This window comes from Fulmarus glacialis, unplaced genomic scaffold, assembly GCF_000690835.1.
Source record: "Fulmarus glacialis isolate BGI_N327 unplaced genomic scaffold, ASM69083v1 scaffold33049, whole genome shotgun sequence".
NCBI lineage: Eukaryota > Metazoa > Chordata > Aves > Procellariiformes > Procellariidae > Fulmarus > Fulmarus glacialis.
The window spans coordinates 1-14,283 of record NW_009234466.1 but is presented as its reverse complement, the minus strand read 5'-3'; the positions used below and the strand labels follow the sequence as shown (position 1 = coordinate 14,283).

Below are 14,283 nucleotides of genomic sequence, written 5' to 3'. Positions count from 1 at the left end.
CCTGCAATTGCAGAAAGTAATGCAAGATGCACAAAAAAAGGCAACATTCTGGATTTTTTTTTAAATTGTCAAATTGGAATAAGGCAACCTGATTGTATTTGCTATATACTGTATGGGAAATAAAATACTTTAACAATTCAGTAAGGACCCATTTAAAAAAAAAACAAAACAAAACAAAAAACAGCATTCAGGAAATACGTTTTACTTATGTTTCAAGAAAGGCCCATAACACGTCTCCAAATTCTATTATCAAAAGAAGAAAGTTTCACAAGAAAGGGTATCCCATCTAGGCCTCTGAAGGAAACTGAATACTAGCCTATGGTTCAGTGACAACTTCTAGCTGTCAAAAAAAAAAAAAAAAAGCAGATTCCTCCTCTGCTGCTTTTTTCCATCCCATGTCTTGACATGGGTGATTTAACAGTGACTCTGATCAGAGAAATGAATACTAATGATCTCCAAAAAAAAAAAAAAAAAAAAAAAAAAGCACCCATCAGCAGCAGTCCCAAGTTTATGCTGGCTGACAACACTGTCAGAAATCCTAAATAATTTAATAATTTAATAATTCCTAAAAACAGGGCTAAAAAAAAAAGGATACAAACACACAGATGGTACAAAATTTAATTGAGGAGTTGTATTTCCAAATCAGCAAGCAGAAAAGTATTTCTGTAAAGATCATTTAATCATCACCCAAAATTAATTTCCCTATCCATTTTTCTCCATTTTTTCAAATATTAACAACAAAAACATTTCAGATTTTCTATTTGAGAATTTACTGGTACCAGGAAGTTTGGAAGAATGATTTGTATTGCTTCAAAACCCATCAGGTAAGAAAATTAAGCGCTCCTGTTTTTTTTTTACCTCACCCCTAAACTATAAGCATTGTTCAAACATGCCTTGAGTTTTTCCTGTTGTGCTTTCAGACTGTAATGATACACTGAATTATCACTTTGTTTTCTTTGCTGATAATTAGATTTCAATTTCCAAGTCTCGGTTTCTTTTAAAGAAAATAGCCTCCCCCTCCCCCCCATAAACCTAGAGAAATTACCAAGTGCTATTTTAGAAAATTAGACTTGCTGCAAATGGCTCAGAAGAACTGTATTAAGCTGTAAGTCCGAAAAACGTTACTAACCCCGTGCCATGCATGTTCTCTACTTGTTGAAGGCTAGATTCAATAACTGGTGTCAGAGCTTCAAATTCTTCCACATGCAACATTCTGCACATACCCCAAATTTTTTTAAGGGCAACTAATGCATAAAGTCGAACGCTGAAATTGTGGTTGAAACACCACTGTAGAACAACTATGAGGGCTTTCTTCAAAGCCGGCTTCTAAAAAACAAAGATAAAGAAGTTTCTTTCATTTATGTTAAGTCTTAACATACCATTTAGAAGTAGAAAAGCAAGAGAGCCCAAGAAACAGTGGCTTCCTCAAAAAACAGCCTTTCGGAAAGTCCAAAGCTTTAACAGCACATATATGTGCAAACAGAGGCTTCAGAACGTGCTCCTGATTTCCTTTCTTCCTTCTCACTAGGGCACAGACCTACAGCCCTACTTGTATTTTGAAAATTTATTAATTTGCTTTAAAAATTGTATTTCTGCATACAAGGAAACCTCTATTAACTTCTGATTTTCTAGCACTTAAAAAGCTGATCTTACAAATGTTGCAAACAGTAAAAAAGTAACAGAAATGCCTAGATTGCTACAGATGTGAAGTAGTTGACCTAATGTAACACCTGAATGTATTTCATCCTCTATTTTGAAGTTCAATTAAAAAATTGAGAATTCTAAATTAAGAATTCTAAATGTAATATGGACTTGCTATTGCCAAAAGAACTCCATATTTGAGTGTTGTTATTCTATAGAAAGATCACCTTCTTACAGGTTATCTCTGCCCAATTTCATGCAGATTAAACAAAAGCAGCAAGAAAAACAAACCCAGGTGCATCCACATGTTTAGTTAAAACTGGATTAGCTATTCTAGAAAAACTCACAGGTAATAAGGCCCTATGTATTCAGAACATCAGCCATTTAGCTGATTTTCATAATTCCAATATGTTACAGAGGTGACAGGAAGAGTTAGTGTTTTCCATATCAAAGGATACCTTAGCAGGACGTAGGTATTAAAAAGGTTTTGAAAATAGACTGCAAAAATGGTTTTTATTTCAGAAATCCATATACAGCGCAACTGAATAAAGAGTAAACACTTTTAGTCAAACTCACCTTCTCTGAGGTATTTTGAAGAACGATGTCAAAGTGTGATAACACTGATAAAAATGTGCAGATGCTTGTTTTAAGCTTTTCTTCATCCTAAAGCAAAAGAGAATGTAACAAGAAATATGCATATATAAAACTTTCTTATACCCTGTAAGTTTTCACAGCATGTTTTGCAGATGCAGTATCAAGACTATTAAAAAAAAACTGTGTTTCAACAGCAAACTTTACTAAAATATGAAGCTCATATTATTAAGATTTCGTTTTTCCTAACACATTATTTGCTTTTTACTAACGCATCGATCAGAACAAAGTATACAGCAGTGTAAATGAGCTAAAATTCAACCCAAATTCACTGTATTCGGCCCCTACCCCCATGAAAAACCCCAAACCAATAAAAACCTTGTGGATTCTTTTCAGTGCTCGCACTTTTCCACGTCATCACAAATGTAGGTATCGGATGTAGAACGAATAGCCTAGCATCAGCCTCACCCACATTCTGTACTGGGTTTCCAAACTTGTATTCACCACTTCTCTTTACAGTTCCTATTCATCCATTTTGCCACAGCATTGCACCCAGGTGCTTAAGTTCAGCTTATTTTTCAGTATGATCCTGACAATCCTTTTCAGAGTCACTGTTTTCCAGGACAGCCTCTGAAAATACAATCTGTATTCCTTTTTCATAAATCTGCTTTTTCTGCTTGCTCTGTTTGTTTGAATGAGCCCACTGTGATTCAGTACATTTGTTAACAGCATGAGATTGCTTTGATCCAATAGATTATCACCTACTAACATGACAGCAATTCCAACTGCCTGAGCTCTTGGAAGGAACCCTGAAATAAGAAAAGGTTACATCCCTTACAGCACTTTTCATCAGTTCAGATAGGCATGACAAGCCGTCTTTATGCACTTAAAAAAAGTATAAATTGTAAACTGAAAGAGAAAATTTTTTCCCCTACGCAGAAAACACAAACAAACAAAAAAATCCCCCAAAAACACAGCACACATCACTAGCAAGCAAAGTTGTATCAGAGCAGTATTAAAAACCTGCCTGGTTTTGGGCAAAAAAATGTATATATACAGTTTTCCATTTTTTCTATTTAGTTTTAATTCTTGTCCTACTGTTTGGCTTTTAAAAAACTACAGTAGCAACTAGGCTATTTGATAAGCAAGACGACATCTACATTTAACTATTATGAGTTGTGAGCTTTAGCAGAGTTAGCACTGCAAGTCATGTCCTCCTATACACTGGAGGAGATGCAAGGACATACATTTTCTACTCAGCCCAAGTGTACAATGCTAACAAATTCAAGGATATCAATACAGACAATTGATACAGGTCAACTTTTATAGGTAATTACTTAAAGAAGAACCCAAGACATAAAAATGAAATGCTACTAAGTCAGTTCTCCACAGTCAACCCTTTCACGACTTTTGGGTACCATAATTCAAACCTTGCCTCCAGTTTTGGAACCACATGACACAATTCCACTGTGAGAAAACTCCGTATTAAAAGCTGCAAATTGAATATGTGTTATGCAAGTCATGTTCCCACTGACAAACAAGATGCAGAAGACAAAAGCTGGGTGTGGATACCACAAAGTGACTCTGCGGTATCTTCCCAAACTCAGAATCTAGGGCATCCATGTGTTCCTGATGGCTCTTATATTGGCAACTGCAAAAAGCACTCTGACTCACTATGCCAGCTCTACTCTGACTAAAGTAGTACATTATAAAATGAAATCTCTCAACTGGAAGAATTCACTTGTTTTCAGCCACTTCTATATCACAGACTTCTAAACGTCTCAGACTATAGTCCAGACTCACTTCTAAGTTAATTTAATCTGCTCAAGAACCCACTGCTTCTAAAGGAAAATTGGAATACATAGAAAATAACATATGGGAAGACAAACTGTACTCTATTTGTTCAAATTACTCTTCAAGTGAATGCCAAAGTTCTTACTTACATAGCAAAAGCAATCCCAGAATTTATTAAGGAATTGGGGGTATTTATGTAGACTCAAGATAACAATCCATTCTATGAAGTATTTCACAGATGCCTGATTGTTACCAAATCCAGCCTGGAAAACTTTGTCAAGGGTTCCACATAAAAAGTTCTGAGAAAACAGAATCAGATAATCATTTACTATATTGTTACAGTTATTTCCATGAAGAAAAAAATTCTAAATAAAAGAACACTCTCAGCTTTATCATAATATTAGAAATATTTTAAATACTCAAATGAAAACATTTTAGAACCATCTAATTTCTGTATTATACTTTTAAAACATTATGACGAAGCATTAGATGAGACTATTCTCAATTTTCTGAGTGTTCATAAAGTAGCAACATTTTTACTGAATGAAAAGCCTTAAATCAGATAGTTAGTACAGAGTTTTAGCTAGATTTAACAGGAACAATCTAGTGTCCTATAATTCACAAATCCAAGAACCAGTTTTCGGTGACTTCTAGAAATGCATCATAAATCCGTGACTTCAGACTGAAAGAATGAAACTACACAAAACTTCTACATCAGCCACAGAGATTACGTGCCTTCTATACCCTGCTGTAATTTAACATACGCAGTTTGCATAACACCAAATAATTCTTGAAAGTAGGTATTTATTTATTTAAGAATTCATAGTGAAGAACAATACCTGGTCAAGCTTCAGAAGAAGAATTAAGAGTGTCTGCCATACCCGGTTTTTAATTCTATGCTGTAAAGAGTTTGCATAATAGCGTGTTCTAGATCTGGATACCAGTTCATCCTAAAAGCAAATTAAAAGGTTTATTACCTATTCTTCCTTTAAAATTGAATACATGGAAATACACTTCACTGTACTGAGAAAGCAGCATCTACTGCAAAGCTATTATCAGCATTAAATATGAAGTTAGGAAAAATATACTGATTTCATTTATTTAGAATTAAATTTTGAAGCTTGTCCATGAGAAGTTCGGAAAGTTGAAAAAATATACAATTCCACTTAATATTTTTACTTAAGAGTACAATATCATCCAAATTGTAACCATTGTTCCATTAAGAAACTTCCTTTAGGCTGCATTTTGAAGCACCACATTTCACTTTAAAAGTTGCAGACTACCTTTTGAATCTACATTTAAAAAATGGGTTTAGTCATGCCATCAATTAGATCAGCTTGTCACTACAGCTCTAGTTTTGATACAGAAATTGATATTCTGCAAAGTTGTTTTACGTGAAAGAAAATAGATGAGATAAACGGAGCTTTAAAAAGATTTGAAAATTACGTACTCTGGTTTGGCCTTCAAAATACATGACACCCAGAAGTATTTCCTTAACTTTCTAAAAAGAAAATTATTTGGTGATCCAAGTCTTACACTAATATTAAAATGCAAATACACTTTATTTTTACATGTTTATGCTTCATATTTAAGCAAGTAAGGAAATCACTTTTCAAGCTCACTTTTCCCACTTGATCAATATTAACGTACTCTGGTTTGGCCTTCAAAATACATGACACCCAGAAGTATTTCCTTAACTTTCTAAAAAGAAAATTATTTGGTGATCCAAGTCTTACACTAATATTAAAATGCAAATACACTTTATTTTTACATGTTTATGCTTCATATTTAAGCAAGTAAGGAAATCACTTTTCAAGCTCACTTTTCCCACTTGATCAATATTACAACATAAATATTAACCATTTTTCTTCAGTAGTTAATTGACAAGAATGAAGGACCACCCATTTCCTCAGACAAAAGCAGAATTCTATGGTACCAGAATGCATGATGTTCTAATAGCAGCTGTAGTGATTTACCACTGATTTTACGCTAGTGCCAATGCATTAGCAGCTATGATATAAATGAAAATCAGACCCCAACCTTCTCCATTACTCCTATTTATAAAGGTCTTCTAAGACAACAGCTCTCTCAATTCAAAAGGTAGTCTGCAATTGTTAAAAGTGAAATGTGGTGCTTCAAAATGCAGCCTAAAGGAAGGTTCTTAATGGAACAGTGGTTACAATTTGGATAATGTTCCGTGAAGTTAGAAAATCCACTAAAGAGAGAGAAATAAACCCGAAAGACAATTTTTACTATTTTGTTTGGCTGAATTAACTCCTGTCTCATAATAAAATAAAAAAGTATATTACTGGGCAAATCCAGACAGGCTATACAAACAACTATAAATACTTCCTGTCAACTGTAAATACTTCGCATGTTAATAGTTGTACTAACATTACATTTATATACCAAGAGAAATGAAGTTTACTTTATCAAGCAGTTTGATGAAAATGTCTTCCATAAACGTCTTATGCAAGATATTTGATCCATCCAACAAGCACAGAAATTTAATAGCACAAACCCGAACGTAGTGATCATCTCGATTTGTACTGTAAAATATCAATTAAAAAAAATTAAAAGCATACTCTACTTGTTCAGACATAAAGATAATTCCTAAATTATAAAAAAGCACCAAACATCATCTTGAACAAGTTGTCTGTAGTGAGACAATACGCAAATACCCAGAACCAAAATTTTAAGGTCTGTTCATCCTTGCTGATGAAGAAAACTAGTGAGTTCCAGATAACCTGCCCCTGTTTTTATCTACAGGTCTTTAATAGCATCTAAGTGTTTAAAATAATTTTCTACATAAATAGCTGTATCATAAAAAGTTTTTGTAAACTGTAATCTTAAAACAATTAATTTATGCTTACAGTTTTGGTCAAATATTCTAGTCTAAAACAACGCTTGATTCCTATTAGTTACTCAGGGACATCTGGAATAATTAATGCCAAAGGTAGAATTAATGACATTACAGGTAACAAAGCATTACACAGTTGCAGACTGTCACAACCAGACATTTGGAAACCAAAAAGCTTTTGGGAGAAAATACAGGAGTATTGAACTAGAACTGGTAGTAGACTTTTACAAACTCAGGTTTTAGCAACTACTAACACTTCCCAAAGCACTATGTGAGACTGTTTCTCTGACTTTCTTCCAATGAGTAAAGGTGGGACTGAAGCTACAAAAAAAGTTCAGTAATCCAGTAGCCCATGTCCCTGTTTCAAAAACTGGAGGCATAACATATTGCCAGTATGCAAACTAAAAAGGCCTACAATCAATGTTAAAGAGCCGAGCTCCAAATCTGGCTGCATTAAAGCCTGAATTTCTTAACTGTCTTGTCTACAATGATAAGGTACGTATCAGCACTGGGTAAAATACCTGCATCCTAAAAAGTATTACTTTTATGAAGTGAAACAATGAGGAAGTAGTTATTTCAATTCCATTCAGGTTAACAAATGGGATATATTTTCCTGAAAATACTTAACATTTTTCTACATTTTGTATTTGAATTATAAATGTGATGTGATGTATATCCCTTTTACCAATATTTAAGAAGGTTATGAATATAGTCATAAGCTGACTTCAAAAACAGCATCTTTCCTATTGTAGCATCAATCGTAAAGACTACACAATTCAGACCAAATACTGTATGATGTATCCTCAAAATCATTACCTTTCTGTAACAACATTTGCTGCACACTTTTCTCCAAGATTTTCTATGAAGGCATGCACATCCTGAATAAGTCTTCACAGATGAAAGAAGACAAAGCAACAAAATTAACAAAATAGCATACAAAAATTATTTCAGTAATTATCTCAAAGTTTAAAAGAAAAAACCAAAGTGCATAAAACTATAACAAATATAATCACAAAGATGTTTTTTATACCTTTGATCTCTCCTAAATACAGTTCCAAAGACACAAGCCTCAGTGATAAGTTCACAATAATTTCCAGCATTTAAGAAAGCATTTGTCAAGGCACTTCTCTCATCAACAGTGGGACATATCCAAGACTGACAACAATGACTCAGGACTACATTGAAGACTCCAGTCTTTGTAGCGGACATATCTATGAGCTTGAAAATTATCTGAAAAGAAGAAGAAACAGAAGATTCAAAATCTTGCTTTCAGAAGTGCTAGAATTATTAGAATAATATTGCAGTGATATCCTTCTGCATCCTAGATCTGCTCAGGTTAATGCTGTCTTCAATCTATTTTCAATTCCCTGATTCTGAGGGAGGTGAATGGGCAACAATAGGGCCAGCACATGTTTATGTTTATGTTAACAAAAGATAGAACTGATCTTTGCTTAAACAGATATAACACCAGATGCTTTACATGAATCTCCTGATAACTGGAACAAATGCACCTGGGCTTACTTCAGTGAGTACAAACCTGGTGTTTTTAATCAATCCTTACCAATTTAGAAAAAAAATTAAACATTAAACATATTTCTTCCATAGATAGCCGTATCACTAATTCTCTTCTTTAATAAGGATTACATTCATATTGAAGTAAAAGTTCGTATTTGAGTTCAAGTGGAAAAATGTCTTTGTACTATTTACTTTTTTTTTTTTTTGAGGAGGGCATATTTAAGATATATGAAACAGCTATCCAGAACTTCTCCAAAAAGGAGAAAAATAAAACAATACAAGAAAAATGGCCCCAAAAAGGAGAAAAATAAAACAAAACAAGAAAAATGGCCCCAAAATTTTACTTTCCTACTCCCTTCATTAAGCTAAGTGCAAGAGTAAACTTCAGTTACAAAGTAATTTTTTTTTCTAAGAAATTGCAAGCATTTGGGAGAGGACAGGGAGATTCAGAATGAACAGGTAGGTTTTTTATAAATTCCTTTTTAGACAACATCAATTAGAGCTGTCCATGAGAATGGTTTTCCAGAAGGTATGACAGCTATTACAAGACAAAGCTTCTTCTCTTCCCTGCTCCGAAATTATACTTTCGATAACACGACAATTCTTTGACAGTAACTCTGTTTTTATAGAGAAAGTTGTTCTGAATTGCTAAGGATTAAAGCACCGAGAAGCTCATGAAGAGCCTAAATTGCAATATTGGAATGCACTCAGAATAAACACTTTTTTTGGGAAAAAAAAAACCAACACACACTAGAAACATCTGGTCTTTGTACAAAGAATTCGAACTTTTCTTTTAGTGCAAAGACAGGCATTGTAACTTTCCTAATAATAACAAAATTGAACTATTGTGTTTCACCTGAGGAGAAGCAGCATGACATTTACTACATATTTCTCAAAATCCTGGAAGGTTTTTCAATTGTTTCATTAACATAGTAGAAGTCCAGCACACACAAAATAAGCTTAAGAAATTTAAGTTCTAGCACAATTAACATTTGAATAAGTCACAGAGAAAAAGGAAAAAAGCAGCAGAAGAAATGAAGCCTAAGAACACAGTGCTCTGAGCACCTCTGCAGAAGCCTTTCTGGATTTTACCACAGCAATATTCCCTTTTCTGGCTTAAAAATACCCCTTTGTTCCACCCCTTCTAACTATTATTAAAAAGACAGAGTGCACTGTGGTAGACAAAATTAAAATTATGCTTCTGTGACAAATCAGTATCGGGCAGTTCCATTTTTTCTTTCTCTTTAGCTAAAACTATGTAGCCATTGCACAAGGGGTCAATGGCAACAGAGACTGCCAAGGAGTGGGTAAGAATATACATAAACAGACACTTGCTTGGGAACTTTATCTTCATTTTCTTAGGAAGGGGCAGAAGGTGGCTCGACCAGATGCCCTTTGTTGAGTATAGGAGACCTTCATTACCTCCTTGATGCCTGCTGTCATGGTATGTCCCACTGCAGACAATGGGATAGCTGTCACATAGACTCAAGACTCTCAACATTGGCAAAATACACCTTACATAATGCTTGAAGTTAAGACAGTAATTCTAAGAATTTAAACAAATTTTAAGATCAAAGAAAAATAAAAAACTAACTACAGCTCAACAATTACTACAACACTGAGCATACAATTATCCATTACAGATATTCATTAAAAGAAAAAGCTAACAGATTCCTAGAACTGAAGAGAGATTTTACCATCTTTGCATACGTATCTTATTTTGGCCTGGGTCCACATTAAGACTACAAATGCGAAGTGTTATCTACTGCTTAAAATAGATGACAGTAACATTCATTTGAAGCAAGTCTTCAAAAAGAACAAAGAGAAAATAAATGGGACTGTATTTTAAGATACTTAAGGCTAATATGGAGATATCACAGCAATTTTAAATTGCTAGGAAGCATGCATATTTCTATATTTTATTAAAAAAATCATTTTGGACTGTCTGAGCTGAAAATAAAGCTGAGCCATTTCCTATTATTTACAGTTACGAGTGTGACACCAGGACAGAGCTATTTATGGTGACTTCAAAGCAAAACTGGAACCCCTCCTAGTACGATTTCTGTGCTAAGTGCAAAGCAGCGCATGAGATCGTAAGTCTAAGCATAGTCTAAACATACATATATACCGGTAACTAATTTATAATGTATTACTGCTCTGGTAAAAGTCTTGCAGTCATTGTGGACTGTTCTGCACAAACATTTAATTGATGCTCAGAAGCTAAAAAGGCAAAAAACCCAAGAAAGATTATTTAGGAAAGAAATAGTAAACAACTTTACAGTGTTTAAAGCCAAGATGAACCAACATCCCAGTACTGAATGCGGTTTTAGTGACTCAAAATGAAAAAAGAACACCATGACATACGCAAGAACTTTTGGAGTACCGGAAGCTGCATTCATCTTACAAAAAGAGTAAAAATTTTTTTTTTCCTCTTCTTAACTATGGAGGCAGCTCTACCATGCAGTATTAAATTGAACTCTAAGGTGACTATGATTTTTATGCTTTCTACACCTGGACCCTCAGAGGAAAAAACAAAAGCTTTTAAAGCAGCAGTTAGCTTATTCAGTAGCATCTATTAAAGTTTTGAACGGTTCTAACTTCTCATTTAAGAAAGCAGTTTCACAAAGACGAAATTATTAGAAAAAGGCATAATTTTTCCAGAATATTAATAGTTTGTGACAGTTCGGGTGGCAAATCCTGAACAAAACATTCAAGAGGAAGTGCTTAATGTGAAAATAAAATAAAGACCAAAAACCCCATTTTGCTGAATGCGGAAGATACTGAACAGTCTGAAAATCAAAGAAATAGTACTTTTCATTTTCTGTGTCACAAGAACAAACAACGTATTTGTTTATCTTCAATCTAATTCTCAGATCTTTTGTCTTAACACTCTCAAACTAGTACCTTTTTGGAAATGAAAAATTCATTACAATAGCCGAAAGGAAAATAAAAACTAAAATACATTTTTAGATCCAGATAAAATTTACGTTCGCTTTCCAAAAAACAATTCTTCAACTGACCTCTTTGATTTTGGCATATGCTTGACCCTTTGCACTTGCAGCAACAGCTAGAACCTCAGTATCAAAGACGAACTGAACAAAAGCTTTTAGATTGGACCAAAATATTAGCTGTGTGTTGCTCAAAGAGGATATAATTTTCCAAGCCAAATCAAATGCTTCTATGCAGAGAGGCTCCGCTGAGTCCAGAAGCTGAAAACAAAGAGAAGAAAGTGTTAATTTGACAAAAACCACCCCCAAAACTATTAATATCCTGCAGTTGTTTTATCTTTTACCTTGGGAACAAGGACTTTCATGCAATCAAACACAGGTAAAACTTGGTCTGAAGGAAGAATAGTTAGGGCTTCTAATGCAGACTCTAGAATTTTTCTTGACCTTTCAACTGTAGATAATGCAATTTCTGAAGTTTCTTCATACTCTCGAGCCAGTGTTGGAAACGAATTTAAAATGAAACGAAGGCAAATCCACTGGTCACGAACATAGCGTGCAACAATTTTCCCCCATCCTTGAGATGTTGTTTCTTCGCATAAGCTGTAAGAGGAATATTATTCTTAAATGTGTATTGTATTAATTTACCCTGCACATTCCTACTCCACCAGGAACAGCTTAGCTGTACAAACTCACTATACTTCTTCAAGATACTAAAATTTACACAGGTTCAAGGGGAGACTGGACTAGTTCATGGAAGAGAAACCTACAAATAAAGTTTTTTAAACACAGAAAAATCAGTTCTGGGCTCAGGCAGTCTCATTAGTCATAAGAATCTGGGGGAGTAATCAATGGAAACATCACAATATGCTGGCCGTCTTTTTTTGTTAACCAAACATTTGGGTTTTGGCCCTCAGGCTTGCTCTGGGCTTCCCTTCCCCAACCGTAAATAATTTCCATTTAAACTCACTTGCGTACATGCTATGGCTTTGTGCAGTGTATATATATTGAAGCTGGCATAAGGATAAGCAATGTTCAAAGCTAGCTCTGGCTTCATAGCACTAGAGGACTGAGCAGAAGAACCTTTGGTCTGATCAATTATGGCTGCTTTAATGCTCTAAAACCTGAATGTTAAGACAAAGGAGCAACTGAATGAATAGTTTGTGTTCAGAATTCTTCATTTTGATTTTGGCAAAAAGTTATCAAAGAAAAGAACAGGAAAAGCCAGCATCTTAATCACTGCTCCAAGCTAATCAAATTTATTCTGGAGAATTACTGAAGCTATAGCACAGACGTACCTACTTTTTTCTTCAATATAAGATGGCTTCTTTAATACTTCATTGAATTGAGAAAAGGAAATAAATCTCTTCAGAGCATCCACAGAAGGCAGAGATTCAAGGTGCGCTTCAGGTTTCTGATCCATTATCTCACAAACTGCTGTAAGTGAAGCCATGCTAGCTACTTTTTTAATTTGTTCTTTAAGCTTCGGCTCCTAATTAAAACCAAATCATACATGAACAAACATGCACCGATTTCTTCCAATGATATAAATAACCTACTGATACATTCGATAATCCTCCTATTTCTATCACCTCAGACATCATAAGGTAGCAACTCTGCATCCTTCTACTTCCTTATTTTCTTACCCTATGCATAACACAGCTTTGCTTGGCTGGGTCAGTACGATCAATCACAAGTTGCAAGCATTGAAAAAAAGTATAGATCTTGCAAATTACAGTCACTTATTCATTAAGTGCAGGCGCCTAGCTCAATGGAACACTTCTATCTTGCCAGGTAGCAGTTCATATATATTGCTGGATAGCAATTAGAAAAAAAAAAAGATGTGGGTCCACACAGTCAGAAACCCAGTGCAAGACAGCAGCTGAAATTCAGAATACGACATGCTAACTGCTCCAAGAGGCTAAAAGGTCACAACACCTACTATGATTATTTTGTGTGATAAAAGCATATGTTCAAAGAGGCATGAAATAAAATGTCTCAATTAAAAAAAGTCAGTAAGCATATAGTTCCCCAATAGCATTAAAAGCTCAATGTTATTTAAATATCTTCAAGTTACTTTCAGCCGTCTAGAGCACAGAAAAGATTTTTCTCATCTGTAATTACTCAGCGTTTTCTTTTTTCTTCTTAAACTGAAGATGTACTATATGTGCAACTGAAATAATGACAATATAATTCCACTACATTCAAAAGAAGTTGGTAGAAGCCCCCAGTGAAGATTAAGTTTGAACCATAAAATGTTTACTTTGAAACTCTGGAATAAGTATATAATTCACATAACCAAACGAAAGAAAGTCTTGTTCTTTGTTTCCTTAGAAAAGTAAACCTAGCAAATCAAATACTTACAATCTTTTTAATGTGTTATTAACTGTTCTTGATCAATAATTCAACCCAGAAAATACCAAAGATTATACTGCCCAACAAATCTTAATTTAAAAGGAGGAGATTTATGAAAGTTATTAATGTTTCTTTACCTTTTGAAAATATATCTATCTCAGACATACTAGCCTAATACATACAACTATGGGAAAATGAACATAACTATATGAAAAAGCCAAAGCAATGCTGGATTCTGAAACTACCTTTTCTCTGGATGTTCCAGCTTAGAAATTCACCAGATCATTAATACAAAAGGCATTTTCATTTAATAATAACTTCCTCATTAAGATTGGTTCATCTTTGAAGAAAAAGCTTTTGAGTACACATAGTCCATTATTACAACTAAAGTTTTACTTTAGCTATATAGACTTCTGAAAAGTGTAATGTAAGAAAAGTACTAAAAAAATCTTATCTACAAATATTTTACATTAACATTACATTGCCAACTAAAGACACATATGTGTTCGGGAATATACTACACATACATATTCACACAAACTTAGTATTAATTTATTATATATTATAATACAGTTATTTTAA

General features: G+C 34.1%; 1 protein-coding gene across 1 annotated transcript in view; it reads right to left on the bottom strand.

Moving 5' to 3' along the window:
- Nucleotides 1–12,838, bottom strand: part of TARBP1 (TAR (HIV-1) RNA binding protein 1) — a gene marked incomplete at its 5' end in the record, with an annotated part of 19,209 nt that extends 6,371 nt beyond the window's left edge. Inside the window, 11 exons of the mRNA XM_009585655.1 lie at nucleotides 835–858; nucleotides 1,126–1,326; nucleotides 2,218–2,304; nucleotides 4,176–4,325; nucleotides 4,866–4,976; nucleotides 6,455–6,575; nucleotides 7,703–7,774; nucleotides 7,917–8,116; nucleotides 11,422–11,610; nucleotides 11,694–11,949; nucleotides 12,645–12,838. Of these exons, the coding sequence (XP_009583950.1) occupies nucleotides 835–858; nucleotides 1,126–1,326; nucleotides 2,218–2,304; nucleotides 4,176–4,325; nucleotides 4,866–4,976; nucleotides 6,455–6,575; nucleotides 7,703–7,774; nucleotides 7,917–8,116; nucleotides 11,422–11,610; nucleotides 11,694–11,949; nucleotides 12,645–12,838 (1,605 nt within the window). The remainder of the gene's footprint in view (nucleotides 1–834; nucleotides 859–1,125; nucleotides 1,327–2,217; nucleotides 2,305–4,175; nucleotides 4,326–4,865; nucleotides 4,977–6,454; nucleotides 6,576–7,702; nucleotides 7,775–7,916; nucleotides 8,117–11,421; nucleotides 11,611–11,693; nucleotides 11,950–12,644) is intronic.
- Between the last annotated feature and the right edge of the window lie 1,445 nt (nucleotides 12,839–14,283).